Source organism: Aspergillus pseudoviridinutans, assembly GCF_018340605.1.
Source record: "Aspergillus pseudoviridinutans IFM 55266 DNA, scaffold_7, whole genome shotgun sequence".
Lineage (NCBI taxonomy): Eukaryota > Fungi > Ascomycota > Eurotiomycetes > Eurotiales > Aspergillaceae > Aspergillus > Aspergillus pseudoviridinutans.
The window spans coordinates 797,970-815,401 of NW_025091287.1; the positions used below are offsets into that span (position 1 = coordinate 797,970).

At 49.6% G+C, this 17,432-nt stretch overlaps 7 protein-coding genes across 7 annotated transcripts; 4 read left to right on the plus strand and 3 right to left on the minus strand.

Moving 5' to 3' along the window:
- Positions 1 to 617: 617 nt before the first annotated feature.
- Positions 618 to 2,634, plus strand: Asppvi_009606 (putative bZIP transcription factor; the record flags this gene model as incomplete). Its single annotated transcript, XM_043305456.1, has 2 exons — positions 618 to 1,423; positions 1,509 to 2,634. 2 exons carry the CDS (start codon positions 618 to 620, stop codon positions 2,632 to 2,634), a joined length of 1,932 nt encoding a protein of 643 aa, XP_043161391.1.
- A 1,798-nt stretch (positions 2,635 to 4,432) lies between these two features.
- Asppvi_009607 (tetratricopeptide repeat protein) lies at positions 4,433 to 6,368 on the minus strand (the record flags this gene model as incomplete). The annotated part of the gene is made up of 6 exons (XM_043305457.1): positions 4,433 to 4,463; positions 4,823 to 4,887; positions 5,074 to 5,380; positions 5,511 to 5,604; positions 5,662 to 5,701; positions 5,766 to 6,368. 6 exons carry the CDS (start codon positions 6,366 to 6,368, stop codon positions 4,433 to 4,435), a joined length of 1,140 nt encoding a protein of 379 aa, XP_043161392.1.
- Positions 6,369 to 7,255: 887 nt separating this feature from the next.
- On the minus strand, positions 7,256 to 8,165 carry atp4 (F1F0 ATP synthase subunit 4; the record flags this gene model as incomplete). The annotated part of the gene is made up of 4 exons (XM_043305458.1): positions 7,256 to 7,281; positions 7,340 to 7,562; positions 7,624 to 8,069; positions 8,135 to 8,165. The coding sequence occupies 4 exons, from the start codon at positions 8,163 to 8,165 to the stop codon at positions 7,256 to 7,258; spliced, it is 726 nt and encodes a 241-aa protein (XP_043161393.1).
- Positions 8,166 to 8,397: 232 nt separating this feature from the next.
- Positions 8,398 to 10,167, plus strand: noc4 (ribosome biosynthesis protein NOC4; the record flags this gene model as incomplete). Its single annotated transcript, XM_043305459.1, has 3 exons — positions 8,398 to 8,805; positions 8,861 to 9,072; positions 9,132 to 10,167. The coding sequence occupies 3 exons, from the start codon at positions 8,398 to 8,400 to the stop codon at positions 10,165 to 10,167; spliced, it is 1,656 nt and encodes a 551-aa protein (XP_043161394.1).
- Positions 10,168 to 10,433: 266 nt separating this feature from the next.
- Asppvi_009610 (uncharacterized protein) lies at positions 10,434 to 11,387 on the minus strand (the record flags this gene model as incomplete). Its single annotated transcript, XM_043305460.1, has 1 exon — positions 10,434 to 11,387. One exon carries the CDS (start codon positions 11,385 to 11,387, stop codon positions 10,434 to 10,436), a length of 954 nt encoding a protein of 317 aa, XP_043161395.1.
- A 2,027-nt stretch (positions 11,388 to 13,414) lies between these two features.
- On the plus strand, positions 13,415 to 14,256 carry Asppvi_009611 (GPI anchored serine-threonine rich family protein; the record flags this gene model as incomplete). The annotated part of the gene is made up of 2 exons (XM_043305461.1): positions 13,415 to 13,558; positions 13,627 to 14,256. 2 exons carry the CDS (start codon positions 13,415 to 13,417, stop codon positions 14,254 to 14,256), a joined length of 774 nt encoding a protein of 257 aa, XP_043161396.1.
- Positions 14,257 to 15,316: 1,060 nt separating this feature from the next.
- Positions 15,317 to 16,458, plus strand: Asppvi_009612 (uncharacterized protein; the record flags this gene model as incomplete). The annotated part of the gene is made up of 2 exons (XM_043305462.1): positions 15,317 to 15,536; positions 15,632 to 16,458. The coding sequence occupies 2 exons, from the start codon at positions 15,317 to 15,319 to the stop codon at positions 16,456 to 16,458; spliced, it is 1,047 nt and encodes a 348-aa protein (XP_043161397.1).
- Between the last annotated feature and the right edge of the window lie 974 nt (positions 16,459 to 17,432).

Genomic DNA, 17,432 nt, shown 5'->3' on the forward strand with positions numbered 1-17,432 from the left:
ATTCTTGTCTTTATTTGGGTTTATTCACGATAATCTGATCCCAATCTACCATCACCATCGGCCATCACAGGGTTACTCATCGGTATCAGCTCAACGACCAGGGAAGGATATATGGACTTCTCCCCTCCCTCGTCACTTGCCCGTGTCCCATCATACAACATCAATTAGCCTCAAAGTCTCATCTCGAAAGAGGTTCTTCTTGTGATCACAAGAGTCCTCTTATCCTCATCTTTCTTCTTCTTCTACTTCTTTGTCTTCTCCTTCTCCTTCTATATCTCCAACCGATTATCCTTTACTTCCTTTCCTATACACATATACACCTTTTTCAGATCATCACGACTTCTCTTCGGCTACACTCCTAACCTCCAACGACTATACCTTCATCTCACTGTCGTCATCGGTTACACTTGATCCTCTTGACGACCCTTTGTCTCTTCCCTTCGTCCTCTCATCTACCACCAAAGCCCCGCACCTCGAACTTGTTTTATTTTCCATACATCAAGCTTACACACCGCCTCTTGATTGCCCTCAGTTTACGAATTGCTATCACTCCTCTGACGACCTTTTGCATATACTTTCTTTGCAGAGTTTGAGTATACGCACAGTTATCTGCAGTCATGGCGAGATATTCTCAACCACCTTTCGACTTTTACCACCAGTCCACATCAACTATGGGGACGAAACCCTCATATCCGGAAGAGGACGAGATGAGCGTATTAGATGACAAGATCCTGGACTCTACTTCCCCCGAACTGTCTACTATTCCCGACCACCGACGTTCTTCATATGATCATGCGCCAGATGCGTATTCGCATCGGGATTCAGTCTGGTCGGACTTTTCGCAACCAGTCTCCAGCGTCCAGTCGCGCCACAATTCTCAAGTCGGCCATGGTCTTTATGATCCCAACCCCAATCCTTTCATGCGGGTCGACGGTGCTCACCCTGCCTCAGCCTATGGTCATCAGACATCCTGGTCCTTGTCCAGGGATTCCGGCTCATGTACCCCAACTGCCATGTACGAGAACTACCACCCGGATCTGGAGAACAATTCCTCTGCCCCCTTCTCCGGCGGCGCCGTGGGGCCAGTGAGCGCCATCAATATTGCGTCCATGTCGTATCGACCAGGCATGGGCTTTGCTCCTCCGGGCGCTATAGCTATGTCCCCACAATCCAGTCAAGGATGGATGCCTGCATCGACGGATATGCCCGATGCGATCTCGCGCCCCACAAAGAGCCCGACCTATCGCAACAGCTCGCCATTGAGTGTTCGGCGGGATGGTATTCGGAAGAAGAACGCTCGCTTCGAGATCCCTGCCGAGCGAACATTGAGCAATATCGACCAGCTGATCAATCAATCAACGAACGAGGAAGAGATCAAGGAACTGAAGCAGCAGAAGCGTCTGCTCCGAAACCGTCAAGCTGCGTAAGTGCTCTCAAATGTCTCGTTGGACATATTCCTGTCCTTGCTTCGTTTTGTTTGGTTCTGCTAACACCGCACGGTATTCTAGATTGGATTCGCGTCAACGGAAAAAGCTCCACACTGAAAAACTTGAGGAGGAAAAGAAACATTTCACTCAGGTTATCAGTGAACTTGAAGAAGCGTTGCAAAACATGAAGCTGCGTGAGGCTGAGCTCCTCCGTGAAAAGAGCGAGTGGATGGCAGCCCAGCAGCAGATCAACCAGTACATCGAAGGCCTGCACATGGATAAGGATGAGATGCTTCGCGTGCACACTCTGGAGACGGCTGAGCTTCGAAAGAAGAACAATATTCTCAAAGAGACAGTGGAGAAGCTCGAGAGACAGATGAGATCATCAGCTACCACTAATCTCAACACCGACTTCTCTGACTTTGAGAATCTGACCATGGACAATGCGCCTTGGGAAGACTTTACCATGTCCAACGGTCTTCCTCTCGAGGCGGAGGCCACTCCTGCCACTTCCACGATGCAGTCATCAGCAATGGCGATGTCTACGAATGATAGGGTCACCGAAAAGAGTACCACGGCCAGTGACTACCCTTTCAGCTGGAATGCCTTCTACATGTGTCTGCTCTTTGGCGCGTTCCTTGCTTCGAACGGCCCATCGCTCTCCTCACGTTCTATTCCGCAATTGTCGGAGGAGTACCGCGCTGAGTCTGCCAACGTCCTGAAGGCTGTTCTCGCCGCCTCTCCGCCAGAGCTCGCACAGGCGAACACTCAACATGCGGTGGCCTCTTCCTCCGCTGCTCCAATGCCAACGACCATCAGCGGAGCGGAGATGGCTCAAATGACTACCGGTACTGCTCGCTCCTCCAACCTCGACGAGCTTCACAGCACCCTCGCGATGCCGACCAAGGAGCAGGAGCGAGAGCAGGTCTTCTCTCTCAATGCTGAGCAATACAATGCCTTGACCACATTTGACGAGACTCATGTCGACTACAAATCTCAGCCCTCTAATCTGCAGCAGGCTTTGGCCGCCATGCGGAACAATGCCGCTCTAAATAAACTGCCGAACAAGGCTACATCCGACGTGTACACCAGATCCTTGATGTGGGATCGCGTCCCCGAGAAGGTGATTCGCGATTTTCAACGCATGGTTCAGGAATATGGCGCTTCCCCCATCAAAGAGGAGCAGTCCGGCTTCGGTCAGACCTGAATAGTATAACCGACAGATTGTTCGTCACAGCGTACTTTAGTCATCTCGTCTCGTTTTCCAGCGGCATTTTTCAGCCAAAGTCACCTTACCCAGCTTGCCTGCCCTTCACTGAAGCAATTTGCACAAACTTTTCGTTCTACCGCTTCTCTTCTCGCCTTCATCAACGATTTTCCTTATTTTCAGCGAAACATCTTCTAGCGCCTTACGCTGTCGAGCTACGCGACTCTCCTTTGGCCAGATTTAGCCAGACTTAGCCGTATGCATGCATAGACAGCACCATCAACTCTTGTTTCTACTGGGTCTACTCTACCATCTAGCCACTATTCGACTTGGTCTGAAGAATTAGCGATGTTTTCTTTTCGGTTGCGTCGGCGTACTCTGGTTCTCCTTTGTCGTGCATCGGGCTTGGAATGGCTTTCTACAAGCATGCAAGACACTTGCATCTGTACTCTTTTTTGTTTTCTTTGTCCCTGTTTCCCTCAGCGTTTGGCATGTTAGGTTTGGGTGGGCCTCACGGCTTTGAAAACAGACACAGGCACAACAGGACAGAACGTGTTTGTCGAGCGATCGGCAGGAACCTTCCATTCTTATTTTGTATTCGGGCTTGCGTTTCCATGTTCTTCATTTTGCGTGGGGTTCTATTGCATTTGACTGTGGACATGACTGAGCGAGGGCGGCCATCCTGTTACGACTGTTATGATACGATGTATATGACTGAAGCGTGTGTTACTCTTTGTTATCATCTCGATGTTACTGTCTACCTGATTTTGATCTGGACAGCCGGACTGCCATTGCAGGTGGTCATTTGAGCGTTTTCTCTGTCTTTCTGCTGCAGGCACCTTTCCAACTGGAAGTGGCCTGATTTTCTTCTTTCATATACTCTCATGACCCGGTCATTCCACCCGGTCCTGACATTGTATACGGAAGATTGCATGATCGATGTTCATGCACTTCCTTTTCTTGGGCTCTCGCTTGTGCCTGGCCACTCTTTTTCTGACGAATTTACTTTGTTGGACTAATACGATGCCATGTTACTGTATATATTAATGCTACGGGCAGATGCCCTCAAATCTCTGTCATGAAACGACTTGATGATGTGAATGCTTGAATTATGCTTCATCCTGAACGTAGAACTAATCCCTCAGTAGCGCAGTTGCGTATCGTCCCTTAATCGTTGTATACTTGCCAGTTCGAGATATGGGCGACAGCGCCCCGATCTTCGGATACTGCTCACCCTCTGCTCAGATTAAAAATAGCGAGCGTAGCAGGCTACCACATAAACCAAGGTACAATACGAGAGACTGGACATCAACCTTCTTACCAGTACCTAGGCACCTAGATAGCTAGCATCGAGAAAACCAACCTCCGTGGCTTCCAATGAAAGCCACCAGGGCACAGCAGATGTGAAGACTACGGAAGGAGCACAGAGTAGTCTAGATAGCGTACGGTCGTGAAAACAAAGTACATGTGCAGCGATCGGGCTGCAGTGTGCAGTGCAAAGATGAGGCTGCATTGGGCCATCCATGCATCGGCCACTGAAGGATCATAGATCATGTTTCGTTCGTATTACCAAGTATACAATAATAGATGCAGTATGCAGGTTATGCGTCTCGTTAGGCAGCCCTATACACGGATACACAGGTGACACTGGGGTAAATAATCCCAGGCAAACCCCAACGAACGGAGACGAGCGAGAATCTGAGGATTCTGTCGGCCAGTGCCTGCAAGGGGGGTATCATTCGGCCGGTGTTGGGTTTGTGCGTGCCAAGGCGTGCTCGCTGTGCGGTGCGGGTCTCGTTCATTTGGGGTTGTATTTCTCTTTCCAGATCCTGTCATGAGAAGAATGTGGGCGTCAGCTGTCGGCCAGATGATCGATGGGGTCTAGATGGTTGATTGGAGTTGGTGTGGGCGATGCTGTGGTTGGCTGCGACTGTGACGGCGGCTCGCATGGCGCAGCTTGCCAAAGACACCACGAGAGCCTATCGCTCCAACCAAATCCCCGACCTCTCGGACATCACGACCCCGAGTGGTAATGCGAAGTCGCAGGCTTTTGGCTAAAGACAATTGACTTCGTCACGCTCGGTGGAAGCGATTCAATGAAATAGGAGGAAACGGGGGGAGGTAAGGCGGGGGGGAAATGCCAGAAAGGGGGTGTTGAAGATAATTGGCAATAAGCAATAACACGTACCAGGAGTTTCCTACTGTTTTGTTCCCTTTTTCTTCGGCCAGTCGATAATATTTGGCAGCCTTGAACTAAGCGTAGAGCGATCGCGAGTCAGCAGAGCCTTAACGAGAGACCAAAAGTACATGAACCCGATGATAATTTCAAGCTTCAAAAGAAAGCATGAATGCCCGAGGAGGACAAAATGAACAAGGGGTTCATGGCTCAAATCACAAAGCTCTCCCGGACGGGCAGTTGGGAGTGCAGTAATAGCGTACCTTGTCCTTCTTGCCCCCAAATCCTTCAAGATAGCACCATGCGACTTCGTTCATCGCATCTGTATCGCCCAGATTGGCTGCTGTCTCAAAGTACTGTCGGGCAGCTACCGGATCTTTTTTGACACCCCAGCCATTACGATAGCAATTTCCCAGTTCGAAAATGGCCAGTACGAGCTCTCCTTTGGCAGCGCCTCCCTTTTTCATACCTGCCTGGAGTGCTTGAGACTCTATTGATGCGGAATTGGCTGCTGCGGCTGAGAGATATGTCACAGCCTTGTCGGGATCTTGAGGGCAGCCCCAACCATGCCTGGGAGAGAGGCTCGAGGTTAGACACTCTTCTGGATCAAGTAGACAAGTAGACCTTTGTAACCCTCCAAACTAAGGAAGGCATTGCGAAAGCGATATGGACAAGAGGGGTAGGGTTGTCGACTTCGTACCTCAGTGCAAGTCCATAGAGAACTTGACTCAAAGCGTTGTTCGCACCATCCGGATCTGCTAGTTGACGGAACATTTCTGTGGACCTTTCAAGCTCTGTATAAGGAGATCATTAGTACGGAACCAAGTGAGGTGCTAGGACCTGGGACTCGCCGCCAGCCTCGTGAAGACGAATCGCCTCTTGAATATTGACCTAAGCCCACCATTAGACACTGGCTGATGCTCTAAATGGCTTTCAACCAAGCACAGAGACTTACATCGCCTTCTGGATCATTGATCCGACTATGACTGGAACTCCTTGACCGCGCTCCTCTGGCGCTATTTGTCTCTAGCCTATTCGGCGAAGAACGATGCGATGCTGCTGGCGATCCAGACAGCGGGCTCTGCTGCACCAGAATCGTCGCGCGCTTCTCCCATTGTGCTTCCCTTTCTTGCTCGTCGACTTTATCGTCCGGAATTTGCGGAAGATCCGACGGGACATTGACTGAGCTCGAGCTAGCACTCCGCGAGCCCCGATCGCGATGCAGCAATTGCGATAGCCGGTGTTCCCCACGCGGTCGACTCGGTGAAGCTGGCTCTGAAGACTCAGACCCAGACCTCGAGCGACTGAATATGTTCAATGATCTTCGATGCGTCGAGGAAGATGGTCGCGACGGTTCTAGGAGATCCGATTGAACATTGTCGCCGCGGTGCTCACTGACGTCACCGCCAATGCTCGGCGGGTTGATAACCTCATGCGAAAGTGTATCGGATCGAATGAATTTAATCTCGGGAACAGCGTTCGAGGGTACATTCGGCGGATACTGACTCCCTGAGTCGTTGATCCTGTCCTTCTTGTGCAGGATATCGCGCAGAGGCATCTTGCGGCAGGCTTATCGCGGAGAAGTCTTTTGCGGGGTGGATACCCAGCAATTTACCGAAGGGTCGTCTGTGTGTCTGTCGGACGAAAAAAAGGAGCCGTTTGTATGAAAATAGGGTATATTGGACTTATCGAGCTTCATATATCCTCAAGGTAAAATATATTCCAGCCTTGTGTTCTATAAGTGGCATGAGGCTGGGATGTGGCTGTGTTAAAGTTGTGCTTTGTTTTCTTAAATATCATCACGGATCGCTTGGGATAAATATACTGGTGTCCCTGAGTCGTTCCGTGGTTAGTAGTGTCGGTTGTCTTGGCTCCTGGACCACTTCACGGCATAATATATTATGTTTTATATTTATTGCATTCAAATTGTTCTCTATCCCAGCCGTCCGAATTAATCGCCGCACTCTTTCTATTGTGTGAATAGTGATTATCTGTTGGATTAGACCTTATGTTACGTTTAAACTGCGTACGCTGAAGCCGAACAACGGACGAGACATATCTACCAATAGTTGGAAAGCGTCTTGCAAGAGGAAGTGCATATTCTTATGATTGTAAACGATATGCACGACAGAAGATTGCAGTGTGCTGATGATCAGCCGGCTTACTGGGAGATAGTACGTCTTGGTACAGAGAGGTGACGAAGGGCAACTATCTGGAGACTTAGGGATTTGGGTAGCATGACTACACATTAGGGATTCCAGTATCTGAATGTCGGATGCACCGAGTTATCAGTGATCAGACGGAAATGGAAAGGCGTTTAGATAGCCGGGGCCGCGCGTGGATAGGGCAAAAACTGGTATTGATATGTCTAATCGAGCACAAAAGTAAAATGGTCAATGATTTTATACATGATGCTAATAACGAGGCTACTCATGTAGAGTCCATTTACTGGGCCTTAGCGGACATGATGCCTGGTTTATATGGTAAGCTTGCGATGGACCAGATAGTATCGGGGTGAATGTGACTTACGCTCGACATCAGCAACGCTCTGCTGAAGGATCTGCTGGAGGACCTTGGGGTTCTCAAGCTCCTTCTGGATCTTGCCGATGACGGACTCGGCGAGCTCACGCTGCTGGCGCTGCTTGACCTGGCTCTCGTAGCGAACCCACGAGTCAAGCACGGACTTGGCCTCGGCGGCCAGAGCGGTGCGCTGCTCGAGCTCATAAGCCTGAGCCTCAAGTTGGGCGGTTTCCTTCAAAGACGTATCAGCGCAAACCATTCTGGCTAATATCGATTCATAGGGCCGAGTTTACCCGGGAAACAGCGAAAAGCTGCTTGGTGACATCAACAACGCTGGACAGCTCCTTGACGTTGTCCATACGGGCCTTGACAGCGTTGGTGTGGTCGGCACGGGCAGCATTCAGGATGTCCTTGTGCTTCTGGACCTGACCCTGAGCCCACTCACTGTAGACAGGACCACCGTACTTGGCAACGGCAGTGAAGACACTGAGAAGACAGAAGGCGGCAACGGTTTCCTCGTTCATAACATAGAGCTCGTTGCTGATGGCGGCGACGGAAAGACCGGCGGCGGCGGACAGAATGGCAGTCTTGGACACGAGGGAGTTGCCGGGAAGAGAATCGATGATCGACTGAGCCTTCTTCTTGGGGTCTTCGGCAGGGACGTTGGAGGCCGAACGAGACGCAGTCAGGTTGGCAGCGACACTGCGCACGGGAAGGGTCGGCCGGAGCCGGGTAGCACCTAGCTGGGGTTAGCGACTGTGATGAGGTACTTCATGGCCTTGTAAAAAATCGTTTGCGGCATACCAATGGCGCTCTTAGCCAGACGCGAAGCCATTGTGACGATGAGAAGTCCTTGAAAGATGTGATGGATGAACGGAACTGACGAGAATGAGGTCGGAATGGGGCTTTGGACGGTGCGGAAGACGCTAGCCACATTGGGCTTGGTGCGGCTGACGGAAAAACTGGTAGCCGAGGAATTATCAAAAAATTAATGGTACAAGGAAGAAGAGGATTGATTGCAGAAGCACGATTCGGACTCAAATAATATTCAGATTTTCGCGAACAAAATGCCGCTGCCTGCAGACGGAGCTACCGTCTCCAAGAAGCGAAAGAACGTCAAAGAAAGGGGAGTGCCCTCGTCCAAGCGCCGTGCAGTCGCTGAGACTCAAAGCGATGGAGAGATGGCCAAGATCCAAGAGCTGGAAGACCAGATTTCTGAGTCGCGAAAGTACTACAACAACATTGTGACGCTGATCTCGATGCTCAATGCGGATGGAAATGATGGAGAGCCTAATTTGACCGTTGCAGTATCACTCTGTCGAGTCTTCAGCAGATTGATGGCCCTGGGAAATCTTACGGAGACCAGTCGCGCAGCAGAGAACGAGAAGATCATCGTTGCTTGGTTGAAGGAACGTTGTCGGGAATACCAGAAGGCATTGGTCTCAATCCTTCGTGAAGCAGATCCTTCCTCTCAGGTTTGTCATCCAGACTTCCCAAACACTCCGCTGGCGTTCTCTGATATCTTGGCAGGTTACGGCCTTGACTCTATGCATGCGCATTATCAACGAACGTGCGACCCATCTACCGGGCGATGATACTCAGGTCTGGCTTTCTGGTCTCTTCAAGAACGTATTCGAGGCTGTTGTCGAAGCAAAGAACGGGCAGGCGTTGAGGTCGGAGTTTTTGGATCAATTCGCAAAGGCATACGAGGATGTGAGATACTACACCTTCGTGCAGGTCTCGTACGTTTCTCATCCCTCTTCTCCGAAAAACCCGGTCGTATGCTAACTTTGGGTACTAGTGACTACGCACAGACAAAAAGAAGCTCCGAAGTCCTCGACATCCTGATCTCACTGCTATCGGAATGCGACAATGTCCCTGGTCCTCAACACAAGTTTGAAAACTTCTACACCAAAACCAGCAACCAAAACAAAAAGCTCCTCTCAGTGAACTCGCACAAGAAACGAGCACAGGATGCCTGGCTGGTTATACTCCAGAACAACCTCTCGCACACCCAACGCAAGACCCTGCTGCGCAACATGGTCTACACGGTAGAGCCGTGGTTCAACCGCCCCGAACTGCTCATGGACTTCCTGACGGATTCGTACAACGTCGGCGGCGCGACATCCCTCCTCGCCCTCTCAGGTCTATTCTATCTGATCCAGGAGAAGAACCTGGACTATCCCCAATTCTACCACAAACTATATTCCCTCCTGGACGCCGATCTCCTGCACTCGAAGCACCGCTCTCGGTTCTTCCGGCTGATGAACACCTTCCTCTCCTCCACCCACCTTCCCGCTGCGCTTATCGCCAGCTTTATCAAGCGTCTTTCTCGTCTCGCGCTTAATGCGCCCCCCACCGCTATCGTTGTAATCGTCCCTTTCATCTACAATCTACTCAAGAATCACCCGACGTGCACCTTCATGCTCCACCGCGTCGTCCGCGACGAGCAAACAAAGGCCACGCTCGAAGCCGAGGGCATGGATGACCCATTCGATGTGAACGAGACAGACCCAACCCGCACGAAGGCCATTGAAAGCAGTCTATGGGAGATCGAGACGCTCCAGTCTCATTACCACCCCAATGTCGCTGCGATCGCCCGGATTATCTCTGAGCAATTCACAAAACAGGCATACAATCTTGAAGATTTCCTGGACTATACCTACCAAGGCATGCTACAGGCAGAGCTCGGTACGGAAGACAGGCCGTTCAAGAGGATCCCAGTCGTTGAATACCATATCCCGAAGCGAATATTCACCGACAGATTACTCGAGGAAGACGGAGGCCAGGACACAGCGCCTGGTAACTTCATTAGAGGCTTATGGAGTTTTGCATGACGGGTCAAAAATCGCGGAACCTGCATAGCTATGCAGGTAATTTGCTTCCTCTAGCGTATATCGTTTGGTGTTATCAAATCCGTTTGATTGTCTATAGACTTCTATGCTAAAAAGCTTTTTCGAAAAGCAGTCCGTACTATCTAATGATTGTCATTATTCCTTGCCTTGACTTGGCAGGAGGTCGTACGAAATCCACGAGTTATACTTCAACTATACCAAATCATCAGCCAAAAGCGTGATCTCCTTCGGACAAGACCCTGCCAATCTCACCAACCATCCGTTGAAAGCCCTTCTGTCGCTGTCCACCCTGAAAAGTTGTCGTCCTGATTCATTAATCTCTCAACATAATGGTAGTACGAATTACCGGAGTGCGTCTCCAAAGGCATGAAGGCGCCGAGTGCTGCAGACTGTTGTGACTCTTGCAAGCGACGGTAGTCATATGGTCCAATCGTCCCAAACGATGGATGGGGAGGGTATTCGAGGTCGGTTCCGCACAGCATTTCATTTGCCTCAGCAACAGGGTCTCCGGGATGATAGTCACAAAAGACGTCCAGGGCAAACACCCCACGCTTGAGATCGTCGAAAAGCGTGTTTGTGACTTTGACGGGTATCGCTTCTATTTTGGCACGCATCTTCTCCGTGATGCTTTGGGCTTTTTGACGCCTCCGTCTTTGACGCACACTCACTTCCTCCTCCATTCGTTCGAGCAGATATAGAATCTCCTTCTCAGAGGAAGCCACGGCGACTGCGTGTTCCATTCTGGACGTAAGTTGTTGAAGCTCTTGAGAGACAGTGCGAAAGAGCGCATCGACCTTATTCAACGCTTTCGCGACGTGAGAACAAAGACTTCGAGCGAGCGGTCTCTGGTATACCCGCGCCCAAAATGACATCCAATAGGAAAATCCAGTCCGGGACTTGCGCAGGCGTGTCAATTCGAGAGTTATGATGACATTGCGACACAAAGCGAGCGTATGCAAAGCCCCATCGCGCGTCTCTTCCAATGTGACCAGACGCTCAGAGAGGGTCGATTGGGGCCTCTCAGGACCGACCTCCTGGGTTTCATCCTGTCTGTCCAAAGAGCCGTAGAATCGCTGTGACCCATCGATACTCTGTGATGCTGCAGCAAATGATACCGGCTGGCATTCTTGGCAAGTCTGCTCATGTTGATCGCTATGCCCGAGGCCGACGATTAGATCACTTTGCAGATCAGTTTGCGACATTCCAGTGCTGGAAGCTGTGTCATTCCCCAGAAGGATTGGAGGCTAAAAGGAGATGGAATATAATGCGATGCTAAAGATGATGAAACGAGGGGCAAAACGAAGGACCGTTCAACGAGTGTCTCTCTAAACGAATGACTGTGACCAACTATGTCAGGGAAAAGATGGAAAGTACGATATTGGAAAAAAATGTCTGAACGAGCGTATATGGGGCGAATGAGCGTTGTTGAGGAAGCAAAGTTCCATCAGGAGGAACAAACATCCACCTGTGACATCCTGGCAACCTGGGATGGAATATGGAACTCAAGTGTGGAAGGAACATCGAAGGGTTTCCGCTGATGCAGGTGGCGCTCAAGCAATTGCAACTGGGATGGAGGACAGATCGATGCATCCGGGCCTTCTTGCATGACAGTAAGCGATCAAGCTTGCATCTTTACTTACCCAGTCAGGCGGGTCCCTCCCATCGGGTGGTATTAATCGCCTTACTATATGGGTTTGTCTTTTCCGACATTGATATTGTTTCCGCTTTCGGTAACCATCGAGCATGTCACCGTTACCATTGTCATAGTACGTAAGTGCCTCCACAGGGCATTGTAAGAATCGATCATAGTTTAAGAAACAAGACGAGGGATTTTGAGATCAGGAATGAGCTCCGTCGAGAAGAGTACATCACTAGTAATTGACTTTGCCTTGGCACCTCCGCTTAGGTGGTAGAGGGAGAACAGGGGGTGGGGAGAAGTACAAACTATATCATATCGTCTTTTGCAGCTTGCAAGGTTGATCACGATCGGATTGGGTAGATCAAGCAGTGACTTGTAGATACCTTAGATTCAAGCTTCAGGAATGGCATAGCTATTAGATACATGCAATTAGGTTGATTTCCCCTGAGCTCTGGCTTCTCAGCCTCCAATGCAGGGTCACCGACCCCCTTGCAGGGAAACAACCAACTCGAGAATGCCAATCAACAAGAGGATCTAACAGCACTATAATTCTGATATTTATTCAAGGGGTTGTTTATTCATCATTAGAGTGAGTGCACATGAGCCGAGAGCTGGTAGTTGGGCTAGTTGGGTTCTTTTTTCAAGTTGCATATCGAGGGGAGTGGTCTATAGCGAGGCTACTCGCTAAGTAGCTTGAGCCTGTGAAAGACAATTAAGCTAGACATATCGGTCGACATAGATCCTCTCTCGTTGCTAATGAACATGCTGMAGGCAAGTTCCTCTTTGCGAGCTGAATGGGTCATGGCTTCATAAGATACCCAGGTCCCGAAAGGTGGACGAGATTGAGATAGTCGTTTGGAACGCCTGGCCAAACACCGATCTTCTCAGCCACATAAGGAGGCTAACTTAAGGTACCTTACAGTCAGTCAGACCCTTTGAGCCCTGCAAAAGGCCTCAGCATGCTCATTGAACATTGTCACAAGTAAATGCACATTCAAATCTCATTCCGCAAGTTTAGTTGAGTTTGTGTTGACGAAGCACATTCCTCAGAATGACCTATGTTATACATGGGATTTGTTGATTGGAATGCGTTCAGAATGTACGACGCGTGTGACAAATACCTCTTGTTGTTTTTCCATAAATGAAGTGATTCAGCAGCTCACAATGATCTCGTGGTCATCATTTCGAAGTTCGATCCTTCAGTCGTTCTTTCCACGGGATTCATAGTCCCCACCTCCTCACTACTTCGTTCATCAGTGAGATATCATCGCCGGTATAAGGAAGGAGTCTTTGGACTCGAAGTCTGTGTACTCGAGGACTTGAAAAAGGCTCCAGTAATCGTGCCTCCCGCTGGTCTTCCAGGTGGCACCATTATACCATCTACAATCCGCCAGGCAGCTGTTCTCGAATACCAGTCCCATCTCCGAAGCTCAGAATTCCAGATTCATCCGCATCTTTATGTGCATTAGATTCCATTCAACTATTTAGCTGTGCTCTTGCTCTTGCTCTTGCTTTTGCTTCGAATGTTGGTAACCCCACCCGAACAGGATTAATCACTGGCGTCTAATTCTGATAGTGTTACAAATCACGATGTTTTGGTCGAGGACCTTTCTGGCGACATGCGCCTGCCTGGCTCAGCTGGGCACCGCTCAGATGCTGGCCTTTACAACATKGCCAACCCACATCTACCAGGGCAAACCAGCTACGGTGACTTGGTTGGGAGCTCCTGATGTTGTACGTGAACGCGAGTGCCTTTGTTTTCCGTCAGATGATCACCCCTTACTCACCATAGCTGTGCCTAGCCTGCCACCATTTCTCTGCGCAAAGGTGATGCAAACAACCTCGACCACGTCCAAGTCTTGACTACCGATGCAAAAGGCGGATCCTTCACTTTTGTTCCCGACGATTCCTTGCCCGATGGTTCAGACTATGCATTGCAAATCCAGCAAGGCGCCGAGGAGAATTATTCTGGACTGATGACACTTGGGAACCCTGGAACCAAGCCACCAAGTCCTCCGAAGCCCCCAGGTCCTCTGAATTCCCCAAGTGCTACGAATGCCCCAAGTGCTCCGAATCCCCCGAGTGCGCCGAATCCCCCAAGTGCTCCGAGCCCCCCAACTGCTCCGAAGCCCCCAAAGCCCACAGAAGATGTTAAGCCGCAGAATATCTCCACACCAACCCCTCAGGATGACGCCTCACCGCATCACGGCACCGACACCTCACCGGGCGACGACTGGGAAACAGATGTCGCCAAGGGTAACAATGCCCAGTTCACCGATGTTGAAGATATGTCGAAGGGATCTAACTCAAACTTCACTCACGGCAAAAACGCAGTGGCGGCTAAGTTAGAAACCAGCGGGGCTTCTATTGAAAACGTGTACCTTGGCTGGGTCCTGGCCACAGCAGGCGTCTTGTTCTATGTCGTCGAATAGAGTGGGATTGGGTGACCAATTTCGGAGCCAGGCATCCAGTCATCATTTGCCAATGCTTGAACACATTGGCTTCGGCATGCTTCCGCTTTATTTCGCTGCACATAGTACCCATTGTATTCAAAAAGTCCTGAGATGTCGGGGTGTGCCCTCAAGAAATCGGGCCATGATCGTTGTTGAACTCTGTTGTACCCCTCAGGGCAGCTCAAGCACCGACCAATTGTTGGATCGACCCTGCGAGCCTCATCTACAGTATACTCATTACTGCTTTGACTGAAGAAATGCAATTGACGATATTGATAATCTGATTATAAGAACAAAGCACTTTCATGTTTCACAATCGATGTGGGCTGTGGGCTGTTGGACAGAAAGCTGTTAGTGTCCGCTCTTAGCGGCTGACTCCATGGATGTGCTTTTCCTGACTAGCTCCCACTGCTCATTCGTACCTGACCAGATTATTATAAACCTCATCACTCATCAATTCTTGATGATAATGATCGCTACTGCTGTTTCTTGACAGTAGTGCCGTCATCTATATATCTCCTTGGGACTTATATCTTAACCTGTATATCCTTCATTTACTCTCATTAAACTGTATTCAATTTCGCTCTTTGATTACTCTCTGCTGTGTGCAATTTGTGACAGTAAGTTAACCGCCTTCACTAGTTTTGAACTATTCTGGCCCAATCTCTATCTATTTGCACTGCAGCTTTGTTAGTTATGTGTCTCGGCGATGACAAAGCATAGAACTCATCATGTCAACAGTTCAGCTGGAGCTCTTTTGCATCCCATCCTTGATCTCCACAAGGGTATGTCTGTTCGTCGTCTTTCGTCGTTATTCCCGTCGTCTCCATCCTCAATTCCCATGCATTTTGGAACTTCGAGATCCCCGACTTGCACCTCCTTCGCTTCGCACCTTCCTTGGGCATTGGGGATAGCCTTGGTCTTGCAGGCGATTGCCATCAACATCGCCCGTACTGCTGAAGGTCCGATCGTTACTGCTTCGGGCTTGCCGTTCCTTAATTACACTTAGCCTGCATTCCAATCCCCTCCCGGCCCTATAATGGCCAGGCTGGTGCGATCCAAGAAGAACGCTGCAAGGGCAGAAAGTGACAATGCTGACCCGGAGACGCTTGCGTCACCTCCGTTAGATTCTCCGAGACCCCCTCGTGTCAGCCTACCTCATGTGGGAACCCAGTTGAATATGCATCAATACAATGGTTTATTCGATGTCAGCTCACCTGAATGCCAAAAGGCAACTATAGCCGTAGAAACTACTCCGGGTAGGTTGTTCCATCTCGTGCCAACGTGGTGATACTTGAAACTAGTTTCTCGCTTCGAACTTTTAGTGCTGATTTGTCTTTGCGCATGTTGTTAGATTCCACATCCGCGTCCCCACGTACTGCTTCGAATCCTCCGAACGGCGATGCTCCTACCGCCGAATGGTCCTCAGCCGTTGGCCATGCGGCCACAGGCAAATCTGGCCGTGTCATCCATAATCTTCAAGAAGAAATCGCACGCTTGACTCGCGAATGCAGTGTGTATCGCTCACGAGCGGAAGAAACTCAGCGGATGAACGATGCTTTTAAGATGCAGGTACAGAACATGACCGAGCGTCTTCGGAATCTTGAGCAGGCCAACGAAACGAATCTACATTCTATCCGGCGCAAGGACAAGAAAATTGAGGAGTTACGGGCCGAGATACAGAGCGAGAAGGAAAGACGACGTCGAGCAGAGGGAGAGACCGATAAGTTCCAGCAACTGATGAACGAGGCTCGTGATGATTTCAATCGAAAATGCGCGGAGCTACAGGAGATTGCCAGTCACTCTCGGACACAGTACGATGTGCTTGCGAAAGCCGGACAACGTGAACGCGCAGATCAGCAGAGGAAACTCAAAGCGATACGGGATGATTTCCTCACTTTGAAAGCAGAACATGAAAAAAGAGACGTACAGTTAGAACGCCTGGACGCGGTCATGGCGCAGAAAAATCGTGAAATCGAGATAGGTAGAGAGAGATTCGATCAGCTATTCGAGGACTACGAAGCATACAAAAAAGCTCACGACGAGGAGGTGCGGGCCTTGATCGAAAGGAACTATCAAGGCGCAGCCAACATCGATAGTGCTCTCGCCTCTCTCAAGGCGACCGAAGAGAAAATGAAGTGGGCTATCCAAGTCAAGAACGACATTAAAGATGCCCGGTGAACGAGCGACCCATTTTACGTATAATCAATCCCGCATAAGAGCCACCAAGCAAGCAACAGGTTCGCCTTCGAGGGATGCAACTTGTCGACAGAAGTCTTCTTCGATTCTGGACTCAGCGAACTAAGGTCGATCCTCTAACTTGTTCCATGCTGTTCCATTCTCCTACCTATATCCCCGTCTACGATTCACGTCCATAGCAGGCTCATTCGGCCGAATGTCGCTCGTCGATGTCACGACGGTATGTTCGAATTGTTCTTTATACTGCTCGCAGTGAGCCTTTGGCTCATGCATCTGACTTGGTGTCCCAGTTGCTTAATACTTCCCGGAGTTTGGGAGTGCTTGATACCCTAGGACACATGCGTTTTTCCTCTGCTTGATGGTCTTTGATAGAGTTCCATTTTGTTCGCAAATAGACCATAATAAACACGGATACCAGATAAATGCATAGAATAGTATGCCAATTGTCCTTTGAAGAATGAGTTTCAGGGGAGACTTCTACTCTTTTTCTGGATCGGCGCCAAGGAGGTACCTACCTATAATTCACTGTATTCCCAGGGAATCAATCACAAATCCTACCATACAATAGCAAGCCTTTCACTTCCTCCTTATCCTTTATGTGCCAATGAGAGAGTGAATAAGTTCCCTTTGGGAGACTGTCCATGCCTTGACTCTTTTCTGCGTCTATCCGCCTACTGATAAACAATACATTCACTTAGTGGCTGCATCTACCCTCTTGATTTACCGATTGGTTTGTATTAAACAAATCAGGCACTCTACGGAATACCCATTGTCATTCACCTCTTTTTCTTTTTTGTTCGCTTGTGATTCTGGTGGCTAAGGAGAGATTGTTCCTCGTTTGGTTTTCATACAGTGTTGCGTTCGTCTTCCTTCTTCTTTGGGGAAATCAGGTGCACTACCTTATCTTCCTACGAGCTTCGCAATATCTCTCGATTGAGCATCACTCTTCATACCTC